The sequence below is a fragment of the Seriola lalandi genome, unplaced genomic scaffold (genome assembly GCF_002814215.2).
Source record: "Seriola lalandi dorsalis isolate HSWRI2012SDOR001 ecotype SW California unplaced genomic scaffold, Sedor1 jcf7180002054360, whole genome shotgun sequence".
NCBI classification, from domain to species: domain Eukaryota; kingdom Metazoa; phylum Chordata; class Actinopteri; order Carangiformes; family Carangidae; genus Seriola; species Seriola lalandi.
Window position 1 is genome coordinate 564707 of NW_019524913.1, and position 16562 is coordinate 581268.

General features: G+C 43.3%; 1 protein-coding gene across 2 annotated transcripts in view; it reads right to left on the reverse strand.

Annotated features, from left to right (window-relative positions):
- cyribb (CYFIP related Rac1 interactor Bb) overlaps positions 1-16562 on the reverse strand; it is a 35714-nt gene that overhangs the window by 10299 nt on the left and 8853 nt on the right. The window contains exons 1-5 of one of the 2 annotated variants that reach the window (XM_023408306.2): positions 15975-15992; positions 15583-15678; positions 4730-4812; positions 3514-3635; positions 2274-2379 (exon numbers count right to left, since the gene is read on the reverse strand). In XM_023408306.2, the coding sequence (XP_023264074.1) occupies positions 2274-2379; positions 3514-3635; positions 4730-4802 (301 nt within the window). In that variant the 5' untranslated portion in view covers positions 4803-4812; positions 15583-15678; positions 15975-15992. Of the gene's footprint in view, positions 1-2273; positions 2380-3513; positions 3636-4729; positions 4813-15582; positions 15679-15974; positions 15993-16562 lie in introns of those variants that run through there. The other variant, XM_023408305.2, reaches the window with a different exon arrangement.

Genomic DNA, 16562 nt, shown 5'->3' on the forward strand with positions numbered 1-16562 from the left:
GGGAAACAGGATTTCATTCAAGCAGAATTACACTCATTGTTTTGACAGTAAGTAAATACAAAGCCTGTGCCATGCCTTGACATAGCATACCCATAGAGCAATAATTAAGCATGCAGGAGGAGCCCCGGCAGGGAAATGAGGAAAAGATTAAGTGAAATGTAGCGGACAACTTGCAACCAAGTAATATTATTAAAACATACGTCTTGTTCAAACACCTAGGTAAAAAAAAAAAAAAAAAGGAGAGAGAGAGAAAAAAATAGCATACCTTTAAAGCCCAGAGGGAATTTTTATTTATAGATACAGACGGTGCGCAGAATTCAGTCTAGACACTGTAGAGACGTTTCAATAATGACATAACCCAGACGAGCACAACATCTGATGCAATAAATCTGCGTGGTACCAAATGAGCACTTTGGATAGATTTAGTCTGAGTGTATTTTACAATTCTTGTTGATTACATATGACGATGAGCATGTCAACATAACCCAGAAAGGGGCCGAGTCAGAGAGCGGTCTACTTAAGATAATCGTGAAGGGGACTTTAAAAGACAGACAGAGCGCTGGCAGTGCAGTGCAGTGCAGTAAATTGAGCACGTTTGCCATTCAGTAATGACTCCCATCTGCTTGGGCCAGCGTTTGCAGCGAAGCGAACCTTAGTGGTGCTTTTTTTTCCCCCTCTCTCTCTCTCTCTTCCTCTACGTCCCAGTCAAAACAGAAGTTAAGATGGAGCTGCTTTCTGGCCCTCAGAAATGAGCCACTCTAGTATGTCGGGAAGTCGGGGAAGGGCGGGGCGCGGGGGACATGTCTGATCTCATCAGGTCACGGCAGAGCAGGCAAGTAGAATGCGGGCATGTAGGCGCTTTACTCGCGGAGAGGGGAGGGTCGGAGGACGGTCTAGACGCTACAGTCTACGATGAATCAGACTGACTCAAATTCAACGGTTTCTCTTAATAACAGTAAAATGTTGATTATTAAAATGGATTCTGGGTTCGATCTGTAGCAAGAAAATTCAAACTGCTTTTTCACTAATGATAAATTTAAGTCAGATTTGAGTGTTCATGCCAGGACTAAGAGTTTGAAGGAGAAAAATGTCCCTTACATAACTTACATAACCGATTTCAGCTTCTCAAATGCTTCTCTGTTTCATAAGGCCATGAAGTGGATATTGTTTTTGTGTTTTTTTTTTTTTTACTGTTGGTCAGACAAAAACAAGCAACATGATGATATCACTTTGGATCGTAGGCAGGTCCATATTTAGAAAAGGTATATTTGTCTGTCAGCAGGGTTACATTTAGGTCAAGCGTGGGCGTCGGTAAAAGAACGAGTTGATGGGGCAGGAGAAATATGTCCCTTCATTTCAAATGCAAAGCGAATTGCATAATCTTGCCCCATAATATCTCCCATCCTCGGCAGATCGCTCCACCTGCCTGTAGTAAGGGACTTTCAGCTTCATGCATATCAGGCGGGACAGTGGGCTGCGGAGGCCGTCATGGCCCCTGAAGCCCAAAGTCAAGGCAGTGAAATAGAGCAGCAGCCGCTGAGGCTGGGAGGTGACCTACTTCGTTACATAACAGCCATCGCCAGGCTGCTGCCGCCCACTGCTCCCATTGACTACCTTCTGCACCGCCACTGGGATTACGGGGTTGAGGGGCGTTGAGGCATGGCGGGGCTCCACCCCGCACCCCCACACCCCACACACCCCCGGGGTCATAAGAAGATCAGGGAGCAGTAAGCCTACTCCCCCCCCCCCCCCCTTTTATCTATGCTAATTAAACAACCTATAGCCCCACAGAGGTCGCCGCACAATGCAACGCAAGCAGCATGATGCGAAATGCATGTCTGTGGGGGTTTTCAAAGAGTGTTTATATAAGGCTGGGCGCATGTTATGTGTATGTGTCGCATGTATGTTGACTTTTGCAGTTCAGCAGTCGATATTGCAGATGCACATACAAACAAATTAAGGTCATGTTTGAAGGTTGCGTCTCTGCGAGGCCACTAAAGAAGACTTTTTACATCAAGGACGTCGACTTTCATCCTTCACGGTATCAAGTCTGGCACTTTGGTGACGCTCAGAATTACAAATGGGCATCAAACATTCTTGAAGGCTCAAACTAACACACACTGGGATTTTAGCTCTCAAATTCTCACAGGACACCTGAGTTTGTTCCACTTGAAACGGTGGACGTGCGAGCTTCAGTCTGAGAAGCAGTGATGTCATTTTTCCCCTGCCTATATGACAGTGTTCCTGTGGACAAAGCACAGGCAGATGCATACCTAATCTCTGGGAGAACTCATAGAACTTCTTCAGTCTCCCCACTAAGGGAACCACAGCCGCCCACGCCTGCTCCTGCAACGCCTCATCGCTTGGGTTCTGGATCGCCTGGAAACACCCAAAAAAAAAAAAGAAAAAAGACAATTAGTCAAAATGTGACAGAGAAAATGTTTTAAAGTCACAATAATATATTGCATAGGCATAAAAGTTCAGTTTAATAAAACTTAAGGCACCCATAACTCTGTATAGTGATCTATTAAACGGAGAACTGCATTGATTTTTTCGTGGCTCCTGTGGGAGCGGCACGAAATCTGGTAGATGTCCTCTTCATCTCCTTGAGTCAGAATCGGTTAGAGCCAGAAAGACGAACTTGTATCTCTGTAGCCCACTCCTCATCTCTGCTTGAGGCTGGCAGCTCGATGCTACGTTAGCCACTACTAGCATAACGGGCTGAATCGCCAACTGAGATGCCTTGTGGGTAATGGAGGCAGCAGTTTTTGATAAGGAATTTTAAAAAGACAGTTTTTGTTTTCTGATGTTCGAAATCGATAAAAAAAAAAAAAAAAAAAAAAAAAAAAAAGAATTTTAACTGTCCTTCATGACCCTATAGGAATAGGAAAAGGAAATGTTATTTTCCTTCCACCTAAAAAAAAGGACATGAAAACATGTTTTCAATCTGTGGTCTTGAGCTTTCCATAAAATGTTTAATAATGTGCTGAGTTTTGAGGCTACAGAAGGCATTTGTCTGAAGCCTGTTGTTCCCAAAACCACCGTTATTCACTCTTGGTCAGTGTGAAGCCAACAATGGGATGCTAATACTTCTTCAGTTGGAAATTTAATAAAAATGTCTCCAGTGTCAGGCTTCATTTGTGGGTCAGGGCTTGTAAACAGACTGAGGCAAGGAATCAGAACTGATTTAATAATTTATGACAACCCTTGTGAATTATTCCCAGCAGTCGTCTCTTGTGAAGGTTATTCTTTTGACTTTTCTTAATCAAAGAAAGATCCACTGCTACACTATTTCAGATAGGATGGACTTTGCCAAGAGGGTGCAGTCAATTAGGAAAAACAATAATGCAACAATGCAGGAAACATCCAGACTACTCATGAGCCATGAGCTCTTAATAAGACCCCCTATGAACTACTGCAGCATCTCTTCACAGTGGGACGCAGCAGACTCTCCTCACTCTGCAGCAGCTCCGCGTGCTGTCAGTCGGGGGTGGATGTTTGTTAAAGGTGTACCTCTCTGATCTCCTGCCCCGCTCCCTTGTACGCCTGCAGCTCGTCCAGGATCCCTTTTGCATCCTTCAGCACTACGTCCACCTGGTCCCACACCTCTCGCTCTGCATCTGTGGGCTGGGCATCTGCAACAACAAGGTCAACAGGGCAAATCTGACTCGTATCTAGTCCGTATTCATACTGGCTCAATGTACAGCAAACACCAGCTCTAGGAAATCTATCGAATCCTCCGATATGATAGAAAGTTTAACATGCAACTTTCAATTATGTAAATGAAACTTCACAAAGCTTCCCATTTAGTTTCGACACCACCCACTTTTCCTGGCTGATAGGGAGGAAAATGGAGCGAGATAAGAGAAGAGAAATGAAAAGGGTTATGCGTAGCTTTTGTAACAGCTCTGGGTGTAGAGGCGGTTACGTCTCCGAGTTTTTATTTTGCCTTGAGAGAAGTGGCGATGAAGAGCTGCAACACTGTGAACCCTTTTCCACCACCTGAAGCAAGAACACCTTGCCAAGTGTGATGACTGTAAACTCCTGCTCCCGTGCAGAAGAAACACCTAAACCTCGGCTCATATTGGCAGCTACAGTATAGCAGCATATCTTTCAATTTTGCATTTGAATTTATTTTTGTTTACATTTGGTGTGAGCCCTTTTTGAGGTCATTTCAGCAAATAGCAGCTGTGCAAAAATGCAAATACAATCCTGAAAAAGTGGCTCATTTTGAGAAATCTTTATGATATTGAGCAATGTTGCATAAAAGATATTCTAGGTATGTAATTGCGAAGGTCTTTTAATATGAAAAAAATTACCTAGAAACAGTTGGATCAGTATGAGGCATTGTTTTCTCTAAAGGTATGATTGAGTCTCTGGGTTTGCCAAGTGTGAGGAGAATACTACAGTACAGGATCAAGCCGTGTTGAGGGGCCTTAGGCTACACAGCAGCTGAACTTAAGCGCTTTATATTTGAGAAGGGGGGCTCTGCTGCAACTCTGCCCTGATTGATATTCTGCACACACACCAGCGTGGAAGAGGCAGGTTGATGGAGAAGAGAAGAAGCTCTGGTGGTAGATTTGATTCCTTTTTGCCGCTGGGAGGAACATAGTGTAAAAGATAAGTGAGGGTGAAAAGACTTAAGAGTTTCAGAGTTGATAATGTTATGGTAAGATATTCATGTGATCAATATCAGAGGAGAGGGAGCAATTACTTCAGAAGAACTCACTTTCAAAATCGAGGAAAAAATTGGGCTCCTGTTCCAGATCTGTGCATGTCAAAACTTTCAGTAGGTTCCCCATGTTACGATACCTGTTGAGAGAAAAGAGCAAAGGAAAAAAAAAAAAATCAATAAAAAAAAAAAGAAAGAAAACGAGTTCAGCAGGAAAGTGAGCAGGTGGTGATACACTACTGTATCCACCTCGCTCCCGCTCTGCTTCACTGCTCTGGTGCCTGTATGAATTCAGCGGTGCCCCAGATGTGCCCACTGCTCGCAGACACCAGCGCTCCCCTCGGACCCCCCTCAGTGGCGTGTTTCCTGTGCCCGGGCTCTCGCCAGCCAGATGTCAAACACAAAAAGTCCCAAAAATACAAAAACTCAGTTTGGGCTTTTTTTCTTCTTCTGCTTTGTTAAGTTTCTTCCCTTTAACCATAAGCATTCACAGGCAGTTGTATGCAAAGTAATCCATTTTACAAGCCTCCGCAGGGAAATCAAATATAATCTATGTTCACGTCTACACATGAAGATGTTTCCTGCACACAGTCGGACACATCCTATTAAACTTTTATAAAGAAAAGGATGTTGCCATGTAGAAACATAAGACGACCTGATTATGAAGTTTGTTGGCTGTATATGATTTAGTCTGCCATGCTTTGAAATTCACTTCATCTTCTCGGCAGACTCACGATGTCTTCAGGAAGTGCAGCGCAGCACCTTGGTCATGGGAGCTGAAACATTACATTAATATTTTACATACCTTAGCAAAAAACATAAGCACCGACAGCACATGTGATACAGACACAAAGCCTTATCTGCAGCACAGGTGCGCAGAGCGCGCCGACGCAACGCAGCAGGATATATGATATAACAACATATGCATTGCATGAGTCATGTTAGACCATGTTTCATTCTGTGAAATTCAACTAGAGATTATGAGGCTGAAATGATCAAAGTAATTAATACGCAGTTATTGGGATGATTGATTCAGCATTTTAAGTCATTTTTCAAGCAAATATTGCTGCATGTGAAGGGTAAAGTAAAAGTACCTCAGAGTTGTACTTGAACAAAGAGACTATTTTGACGCACAGACCAGAAATGACTGTTGCACCACATCTGTATTAACAGTTTCTTGTCAAACTTTCACACTTTAAACTTTCTAACTAGACTTTCATTACTGCTCAGCAGGTTCCAAGCTGAAAGTTGCTGTGTAATTGGCCCAACCACTGTGCTATATCACTCTTCAATTATCACAAATGCTTTGTTCCTATAAATTAAACAGTTTCTTCAAGTGATTAGCACGTTAAGGAGGAAGAAGACCACCGTTTTTGTTTCGTTTTATCTCAATATTTGTATTGCTGTTGCCGTTATGATTTTGTTCTCTCTTCTGATGCAATCTAATATCGGTTGCTTAATTCTCCATCAGTGCTTTATTAACACTGAATGCTGTTTGTGTTGTAACAAAAGAGTTCAGTTGAAGTTCAAGGATATTAACGGTGATTTTGAAGGGTACATTGAGGGTTAATGGTTGGTATAGAGTTTGGTTTGGAAGGATTAGAAATGATAGGCTCACCTCTTTGCTGATTTAATACTAGTATCATGTAACCTTTGTCTTTTTAGTTTTGTGAGCTAATTAAAACAAAAGGAGGAGGATGATGACTGAGGAGGAGAGAAGAGGAAGACTGGTGTGTCCAAGCTTTGGGAGACACACTGACTTCATAGCTTTCCTGCTCAGACATACACACCACTGCTCCACACACGTATACCATATAGCTTATATACACAACGTACTACACATCAGCTGAGAGTTGCGTAATCAGAAGCGACAGCCTCTCACGGATCCCTGCTCCGTCGTTCCTCTGACTCCTAGAAAGCACAGAGCCGATCCTTCTCAGAAGCAGAGGTCAACAGACATATGACAAGTCAAAGATCTGTGGCAGGTTTGTAAGAGTGGCGGGCTCCATCAGCGGAGACAGATTCAACCCTTGGTGACGGAGCGGAGACAGGCAGGATGCACTCTGGGAGGGCGGAAGCAGGGTGGACGCAGGACAGTGACAAAGTTATACTTCGACAGGCAGATGTCAGCCGAGATGAGTGACAGGTGAAAAGCCAAAGTGACTGAGTGAGGGCTAGTGGCGACGGGGTAAATCATGCCAACGCAAGTAATGCTGGGAGACAGGGAGGTGCTGCAACAGAGCATACTACACACTCAGCAGTCGGGAGAGGAGGGCTAAATGGAGTGGTTTTAAAATGCATGAGGTGCAGGTGCATGAGGGAGAGGTTTGCATCGTTCATGCATCTCAAAAACATAGTTCTGGGTCAGGCCCGCGTTTTATTTTGTTTGTTACAAAGAAAATATTAGTGATAAATATTATATACATTTTTACACGACTGTTAAATTTGAGGGGAAATCAGATTTTAGACATTTTATCCTGTTAATCCACTGACGCTTAACAAACCACCTCAAGGTCAAAAGGAACAAGCAAGTTCACTCTGTCTCATAACAGTGAGTCAAGCTGAAGGAAAGACAGATCACAACTTTTCTGTATTTTTTGCCTTTTTATAATAATAATAATAATAATAATAATAATAATAATAATAATAATAAAAAGTTCATTGAAAAGTGAATCAGCCAATTCATTGATGATTAAATAATAATTAACTGCAGTCCCTCTACTAACGAATGTGTCGAATATTTGGTGAGTATTTTACTTTTGTTTTTCATCTACACCTGATACAGTTTCACTCCGGTTTATCCTGCAGGACAGTTTTTTTTAAACTGTGCACACTTCTTTCTTTTCTTTTTTTTTTTTTTTTTTTTTTACTTTCACTTATTTCAACCGTTCGTCAAGAGTCGAACCCAGTGACCACCTGCAAAGACCCACCTGCCTTGTCCAGCCTCGTCGTATAACCCTCCACTAATGTGACCTGAATGTCTGACGGTGCCAGCGCTGGCACCTCACTGGCTGTCGGAAAGCAGCACCCACTCCAGCATCAGGAGGGATGAGAGCTGTCACTGTCCTCACCCTGCTGGATGATGTGGGCACTGCCCATCATCGCCAGGCCTCAGCTGGTCCTCTACTGCCACCTTTCAGCCTCCCTGAGACTGAGGATGGCCGGCTGGCAGAGCTGCCAGGGCTCACAGTGCTTCGACGCAAGCACTGGCAGCCTTGTGGGCCCTGCGCTACCCTCGTGTGCCGTTTGAAATGAGGTCATTTTAAGGACAGGGATTTGCGTGGCTGCTTTTTAAAGTCTGCCAAAGAACGTTAAAGTGTTCTAGCATTTTGCAGCTTTTTATATCTCACTCTTCCACTCAAAGTGCAGCCTGAGAATCATTTATTACATAAACATGAACCAACACTGACTTTGTAGCTTATATGGACTTTCTACGACGACAACCCTCCCATTAGAGATAAATTTTAGCCAATATAAGTTACTGTGTGCAAACTGGTCGCTTAGTGGTGGTGTAGTAAGACAAGAGAAATGCTGGCTGAGAGTAAAAATACAGTATCAGAGAGCGATTGAGGAATTGAAGCCCCCCCTCCCTCCTCAGTGGCTGTAGTAATACCCAATAGTGCTGGCATGACCTGGGCACCACAGAGAGCGCGACGACAGCCTTGTTGTTGTTTTGAACCCCCCCACTGAGCCATCGCGTGCTCGCAGCAAGGGAGGGAGGGCTGCTTCTAAGGCCAGGGGCAGAATCTGACAAGCAGGAGCCCGCACAGCTCTCCTATTGGCTGAGCTGATCTACCCAACAGCTCACTGTATCCATGGAGTCAAAAAAAATTTGGTGCCATTGAAAACATTGCAGCAGCCAATCAGAGGGAAGCTCCGGGTGAGGAGCGAGTACAGTAGTAGTAGGACTTGAAAGCACATGAATATATTAATACAGATGAGGTAATGCGCCAAAAACAGCGGATTAGCAGTGGAGTGAAGAGAAATATTTAATTCCACTACTGAGCACTTTGTGATTTAATGTGATTTGATTTTTTTATGTGCAGCTCAGCAAAATCACATTGTTATGACCAGATTTTTGGGGGGTTTTTTTTGGGAGAAAATATTGCAAAATCAGTACAGTGATGAATATGAACAAAAGGCGAATATAATGATATATGTTGTCACTTTACTATGACTGAAAAATACCAATAAAATGTTAAAAATGTTGGATATATAAACAGTGCAAATCCACACACCAAGTATTGCAGATGGTGCAGGAGCGGTTGAAGCTTATTTTGGTAAAGACACCCAAAACAGTGCCACGCCCATGCAGCAGCCTGACCTCTGGATGGCACTGCCTTTTAACGTCTCCCAGCTCTGTGTCTCCCCTTTAATAGGCACACAGAAGAAGCAGGGCACACAGCTGAAACCGAGCACTGCGGCAGCGTCCTACAAGAACGACTCGGGGGGTGATGGCTGTGCTAATGTGAGGGAGGGATAGTGCTGACATTCCACTACTCGGCTGCAGCATGAGGATCCACGTGCCCTGCTGCTTTACTATGGAAGAAAAACAACGCCCTCCCCACCCCACCCCTCCCCTCCCCGGCCGCGCGCAGACACAGCACGGATCGTCACGTGGGCTCCGCCGTGGAGAAGCTGCGAGCTTGCCTGGGGTGTGGAGGGGGGGATGGGGAGAGACAGTAGAGAGTGTGTGTTTATGTCTGAAATAATGTGGGTCTGGAAAGGGAAATGCGTGGCTCATATTTGTCTCTGTATGACATTTAAATAAAACTAATAATAATTTTTAAACAAAACAAATAAATAAAACAGTAATGTTGGTAAGGATGTGCGCTGAATATTAGTGCGTGTGTGGAAGAGGAGGGATTTGAAGCGTCACACTGCGGCAGAGGCGGGCACAGCGAGGCAGCTTTAAACTTGACCTAGATTCCCCGGGTGACATGCCACATCGCATTAGCCCACTCGGCCAGACCTGGACCCGCTGGAGCTCGCTGACACTGGCCCGTTTCGACAGGCAGAAAATGGGGGAGCACTTCCCAAATGGGGACTGGCATGCGTCCCCCAACTCCCTCAATCCTCCTCCCCCACTCAACTTCTCCTCACCCTCCCCGACCATCTCATGCCAATTCAACCCAGCTGACTAAAAATGGCTTAGGGGGCACATGGTGAACAGGAAAGTGGGCGGGGGTAGAGGGGGGTGTCTGCCATTTGTTTGTTTATGGGGGTGAACTCGATTACCTCGTAGCCACGCCTCTGTATTATTGCACCCGGGTAAACATCAGCTAATGCCCCCCTCACCCAGATTCTGTCAAATCAAAACAAACCTACAGGAGGATTGAATCATTACGACTGTCGGAGATATTTGAAGTGAAATCCACTATCAGAGGTTTCATCTTACTCCTGCCACCACACAGGCGGCTAAAAATATTCCCTCTCTTAAAAAAAAAACAAAAAAAAAAACACAACAACAACTCCTACAAAAGCTTCCTGCTTCACATCACTGCAGCCGCAGTGAACTCAATCAGCATGAATGGAAATGAACCCATGAAACCGGCAGTTTGTCCACAGAAGCAGATCAGAAAGGAGGATGAAAGTGGGAGCGCCTCATCTTCGGCTAAGCCCCTCTCTTTGGACGGCACCTGATGAAAGTTGGAAACCATGGCAACAGGCACATACACAAGAGTCAGCTAAAACGCTGGCTCCATTGAAATCAAGCTCTATGAAGAGGCTCTTAGTGCCACTCTTCAGTCACACCAATAAAACTCTTTACACCATCAAAACACACAGAGAGATACCAACAGCCTGAATGGGGTTAATTTTAGATCAATGCATTTAACCGCTAAAAAAGGCTTATTGGCTTCTACATGGACGCCGTAAGGGCCTTTATGATGCTTCATATTCACAAACGGCTGGAGATATTTTGTGACAGATATATTCAAGGAGTCCTAAGAGCTGTGAAACCAGACTATGATGTTTGTAGTAAACTCCACACCAAATTCAGCACTTTGATTCTCCTCTGCATCCGCTGAACATCTGCTTCAGAAGGAAGCCCTCCCCACCCTGCCCTTGAGAGTCCTCCAACTCCTTTCTAGGATGTGTTAGGAAATCATTAGGGGGGGGGGGTATATTGACTCACTGTCGCAGGTCTAAGCAGCACCTCCCTTGGGGCAGCTGCCTCCTAAACCCATTCACACACAGATCTCCCATTCTTCTGCTAAAAACAGCTCCGAACCATCATTACTCGACTGACCTTCTGACTGTGACTCACCAACATCACTGCATCCGAAAGTCTGGTTCGTTCAACATGCAGAGAGACTTCTTTACAATTCTGTGTGAACACAAATTAAAGCCTCGATTTGAATTGAAGAGATACAGTTGAGCATCACTTTAACTTCTTCTTTCTCCTGCATAATATTACCCTAACAGGATTTTGGGTGGGGCACGGTGGAGATTTTGGAGGGATGATGACCGTCAGATTGAGGAGTACCAGGCGATTTCATTCAGTAAGAGATGAGTGCCATCTGGAGGATGGAAACAGTTGTGCACGGATGGTAAGGAAGACCACTCCCAAACTTTACACCATCACACACCAGCTTCAGGGATGCTTATGCTTAAACATACAAACACAAGTGACAGGTCAAAGCACTTACAGTGACTTGTTGCTGTAAAAAAAATTAATAAATAAATAAATTTGCAGCAGATAATTGCAAAGATTAGAAATTTCTGACTCTAGTAACATGCCAGTTCCCTGGCATGAAGATGACTGACACGAGAGCACCATCTAGTGTTGCAAGGGAGGAATCACATTTTTTTCTTTTAAAAAAAAGGCACAAAGTTCAAATAACATTTCTCTAGACTAAATGTTAATTCCATGTTACATGCCAGTGTGCCACATATCAAGTCTGTCCAACATGTACTCCTGCAGAGGAATGACAGCAGCCCGGCGTTCTCAAGGAAACCTCGGCAGGAAGTTACAGTGTCAGCCCTCCAGTGGTATAAATAATAGATAGCTGAGGCTTTTAGCTGACATTACAAGCCACTCCATATATTACATCCACTTAGACATATCATCTCAAATTACATATGCAGCGGGTGAGGCTGAAGGGCGACGGGAGCGTCTTCCATATGCTGACTCAAGGGTGGAGCAAGTGATATTTCCATTTAATAACAGACTTGTGACCATATCTTCTCATAGGATAACTGCTTAAACGGGCCAAAAAGACTATTTTTGTTTTGCACCGTATCCAAAACAAAATTCAGTGCAAAGTTATTAAAAAGGAGAAACTGAAATATCACATTGACATGAGTATTCAGACCCTTTACTCAGTACTTAGTTGAAACACCTGTGGCGGCAACTACAGCCTCAAGTCTTCTTGGGTATGGTGTGACAAGCTTTTTGCACATCTGGAATTTGGGGATGTTCTGCTCCTCTATAGATCCTCTCAACCTCTGTCAGGTTGGACGGGGACTGTCGGTGAACAGGTCTCTCTAGAGATGTTCCATTGGGGGGTCTGGCTGGGCCACTCGAGGACATTCACAGAGTTCTCTTTAAGCCTTTCCTGTGTTCTTAGAGTCATTGTCCTGTAGGAAGGTGAACCCCCAAGCCTAGTCTGAGGTCCTGAGTGCTCTGGACCAGGTTCTCATGAAGGATATCCCTGTACTTTGCTCCAGCCCTCTAGGAAGGGTCCTGGTTGTTCCAAACTTCTTCCATTTAAGAATTATGGAGGCCACTGTGCTCTTGGGAACTTTTAATGCAGCAGAAATCTTTTTTTTGTAGCCCCTGATCGGTGCCCCGACACAATCCTGTCTCTAAGCTCTGCAGGCAGTTCCTTCCTCCTCGTGGCTTGGTTTTTGCTTTGATATGCATTGTCAGCGGTGAGACCTTATAAAGACAGCTGTGTGCCTTCCAAAATCATGTCCAATCAACTGAATTTACCATAAGTCTGGATACTTATGTCAATTCAGTTTTTACTTTTTAATAAATTTGCAAAAACTTTGCAAAATTCCGTTTTGCCTCATCATTGTGGGACTTGAGTGTCGATGGATAAAGGAAAAAATGAATATAAATTGATTTTAGCATGAGGTTGCAAAATAACAAAATGTGAAAAAAAGTGAAGGGGTCTGAATACTTTCTGAATGCACTGCATATTTTCTGTTCACAAGTATAACATTACTAGGCTCCACCAGCTGAGGGCAGCATTGACCCAAATATGATCCTAGCAACAGGAGAGCTAAGAAAAGCGTCACCTCAGGCTGCTATACCACACCTCCCCCTGGCTTAGAGGCTAATCCATCCTGTATATATTCACACAAAACTCAGCCTGCTGCATTAACTCAGCTCCATTCTCCATTTATAATGCAATACATCTTACGCTCCTCTGTATCGCCACAGGGTTGTGTACTGCATGCTAACTTAAATAGCTTGCCATTCAGGCTATTTTAGTGAATGGATTTGAGTGTTATTAGGGCACCACAGCAGCTTGGTGTTAGCCTATACACACACACATACAACAGCTTTCTCATGGGGATACACTGACTTAGTGATCCTATATATGAACCACCTGAGGCTTAGCTGTCAAAACAACGCAGCATTCCAGCACCAGAGCTTAGCCAATGTTGTGTCATGGTAACAATCTCCAGCGGGGAAAATACAAAAGGGATGGGCAGATATGCAATCAGGGGAAATGATGGGAGGTGTAATAGGGTGAGGTGAGATCAAGAAGAAAAATAGTTCCTTTTGCTGCGAAGGGAAACGTGAACAGGAAACATGAGTAAATCACTTGCTTAGAAACAAAATGAAACCTGCACTGAAACTACACATTAATAAAACATTCTGCTCTGAAACTAAGAAAAGCACACACAAGGTCAACAACACAGAAATGAAACAAGATTAAAATACGCAACATGTGATCGTGCGAGATGTGGCCAGTTTCATGTCAGAGCTGCCAGGTTGTCGTGTGAGCTGTGACCCTGCGCCCTGTAGTTACAAAAGCACACAGGCCTTGGGGGGGCGGGGGGGACAGGAAGCCGGGAGCACCTACATTACTCTGCTCCCTTTTATGGTCCACAATGCACTTCATTTCCTGAGCCAGCATTACACATACTCCCACAGCATGGCACATTAAGACTATAATAGGTATAGGTGCACCACACGAGGTCTTACATAATGACATCTCTGTTACAGGTGCTAAAAATGTTTAAACCTCAGTGATAAAAGGCAAAGATTTTGAGTCAATTGCCAATTGAGTTGTTATTTTCATTTTATTAATACAGGCCATTACATGAGAAGTTAACCTCACCTTGAAAACCAAAAAAATAGGTTAAATTTAGCAGCAAGATTTTCAAAATAAAAGAAAGCGTCAGTTTTCGAATTGCATTTCTACAGTTTTTATAATGATTTTATTTATTAAGCAAATGGATAAGTTCCCATTCAAGTTTTTTCTTTGTTAAAATTCAGACTGTAGGAGGTGAAAAGATACAGGAGGGACAGGATTTGATTCTGCACAGGCTGGGGAACATTGTCCATGAAGAGCAATGTAATGTCAAGCCAATGTTAAGCCATTGTAATGTCCATAGTTACAATTTTTTCCCCTAAAATGTGATGTGGATCTTTTTCTTTTTTATAGTCAGTCATTTTCAAAGCTCTGGACCAAATGTATATGAGGTGAAAAGTACAGCATTTAACCTGTACTTGGATATCATTCATTCAAACAGAATTTGAATTAACAGCAAAGTAATTGAGACAACAGTTATACAAGTTTTCCAACCACCTATAGTGAGCCCATATCAGCATGGAAAACACCATCAGTGGAAAGAAAACAAAGCAACTGACTCAACAGCCATTTAGAGAAATGCCTCCATTGATTCAAAGTCCTTCAGTGTGCACCACGACCTAAATTACTTTAGAAACAATAGGAAAAATTCGGGCGCACAAACATGAGTGACGTTGGGTATGTTGCCCATTAATCTCAATAACCTGCTTTTCAAGCACTGCGGTCAATTCAAATTAGGATCAGATATGAAACAGACATAAACAGACATACAAACAAATAACTGTAGATGGTAATCTGGAATGCAGAATGAAAGCTTACAGCATGAAAAATAGTCTAAGGGTCATATTTGCATTGGTGAATCAAATACAGACATGCAACTCATGGACTTGGAAAGAGGAATTAAATGATAAGATCACATTTAGCAGTCACGCTGGCTGTGAAGAGATCGCTTCCCAACACTATTCCAGTATAACAGATGGGCGACAAAATCCACAGTCTAATGTATGGACGTGGATAAAGCTGCATGTAAAGGTAATATGACGCTTCAGCATATTATGTGTGTATCATCCAAACATACAGTCTTTTTATTCCCTCTTACTGTATTAAAACATGTATTTGGAGGGTATATAAAGCTGCAGCTGCTGAAGCTTCAAATTGGCTTTTGCTGAACTATGAAACGCACTGTTGCGCAGAACAAGGACTGCAGACTCTGTCCCCCATCACCTACATCAGACCTGCATTAAGTAGGGACTTCTTCACGGCCAGTATGGACACTTTTGAACCGATCTAGAGTTGAAACAATTCGTCGACTAATCAAGTAGCTGATCAACAGGAAATTAATAATCAACAATTTCAATAGTAGATTAATTGATCAGGTAATTTTTTTCAGAAAAAAGATTAATATTACTCAGTTGTAACTCCTCAGTTGTGAGGGTTGCACCTGCATTTCTTTGTCCAGTCTTATAGTAATTCAAACATCTCTAGGATTTGGACACTAAATACACCACACAGTTAATAGATCATATGAAACAATAATCTGCAGATCACTCAGCAATAAAAATAGGTGTAGCCCTGAACCAATCATTTAAAGGCAAACTTTCCCCAGGCTTACAGGTGAGACGTGGCACACGGACTTACCAGCAGTGGAACTGTGTGTGTGACTATCAGTCAGGAGCAGGGAGGCCCGGCCTGGTAGGTGGCCCCGGGTCACAGTCCTCCAGCAGAGGTCAGCCTCTGAAACACAGGTCGACAGTCACACGCAACGTCAAAAATTAAACTATCAGATAAGATTCAACAAATCGAGGGCCTGAAAAATTCACACCAACAGCTCGAGATTTGTGGCATTTAGTAGAATACCTGAAGGACTTTTTTTTCTAGTGCATTTTCAATGGAGCAAATGGCACTTTGTTGGACAACACTACTGGTGCACACTGGTTACACCCATTGCAAAAGGCTACATGTCATTTTGGTTCCCTTTTACTTTCTGTAATAACTCACTAAAGTCAAACAAAAAGGAAATATAACTTTACCAGAGATGAAACAGTTACCGTGTTGAGGATGCAATAACAGGGTTGTTCTTATGTCCTACTGTACCTTCTTTGTGAAATATGGGCTGACAGCTAACAAGAGGTTTTAAAAAACATGGAACATAAAAAAAAAAGAAAAAACACACCACTTCCTATTGTGCAACACTTCCTCTGATTCACTTCAGGTTTTTCTACAAGCCTCCCTGCTTCCTCCTGTATGAGCGCCACGACTTAATTCACTCCAGCAGCTCACGTTCATGTCTTTTGATTTGAAAAGAAAACCAATGCAAAGTGCTAACTGAATAGGCAATATAACGGTTATCCATTTGTGATCAAAATATTTTAATCTTACAAAACACCTTTCAAATGCCAGCCCGACCAAAGTAAGACAGCAGTCACCTCAGAGCTCTCAACACAGTCTCTGTAAGCCACAAGCTCATGTCACAAGTTGTGCAGCCCTAATTGAGAATACAAGCTCAGTAGACTGTGAGACCATTAGGACCAAGGCACTCCTCAGTTCACCAGCCTGCATACAAATGCACGGCAATAGCGGCGGTGTTGGTCATGCATGAATGTGATCAGACTTCAAAC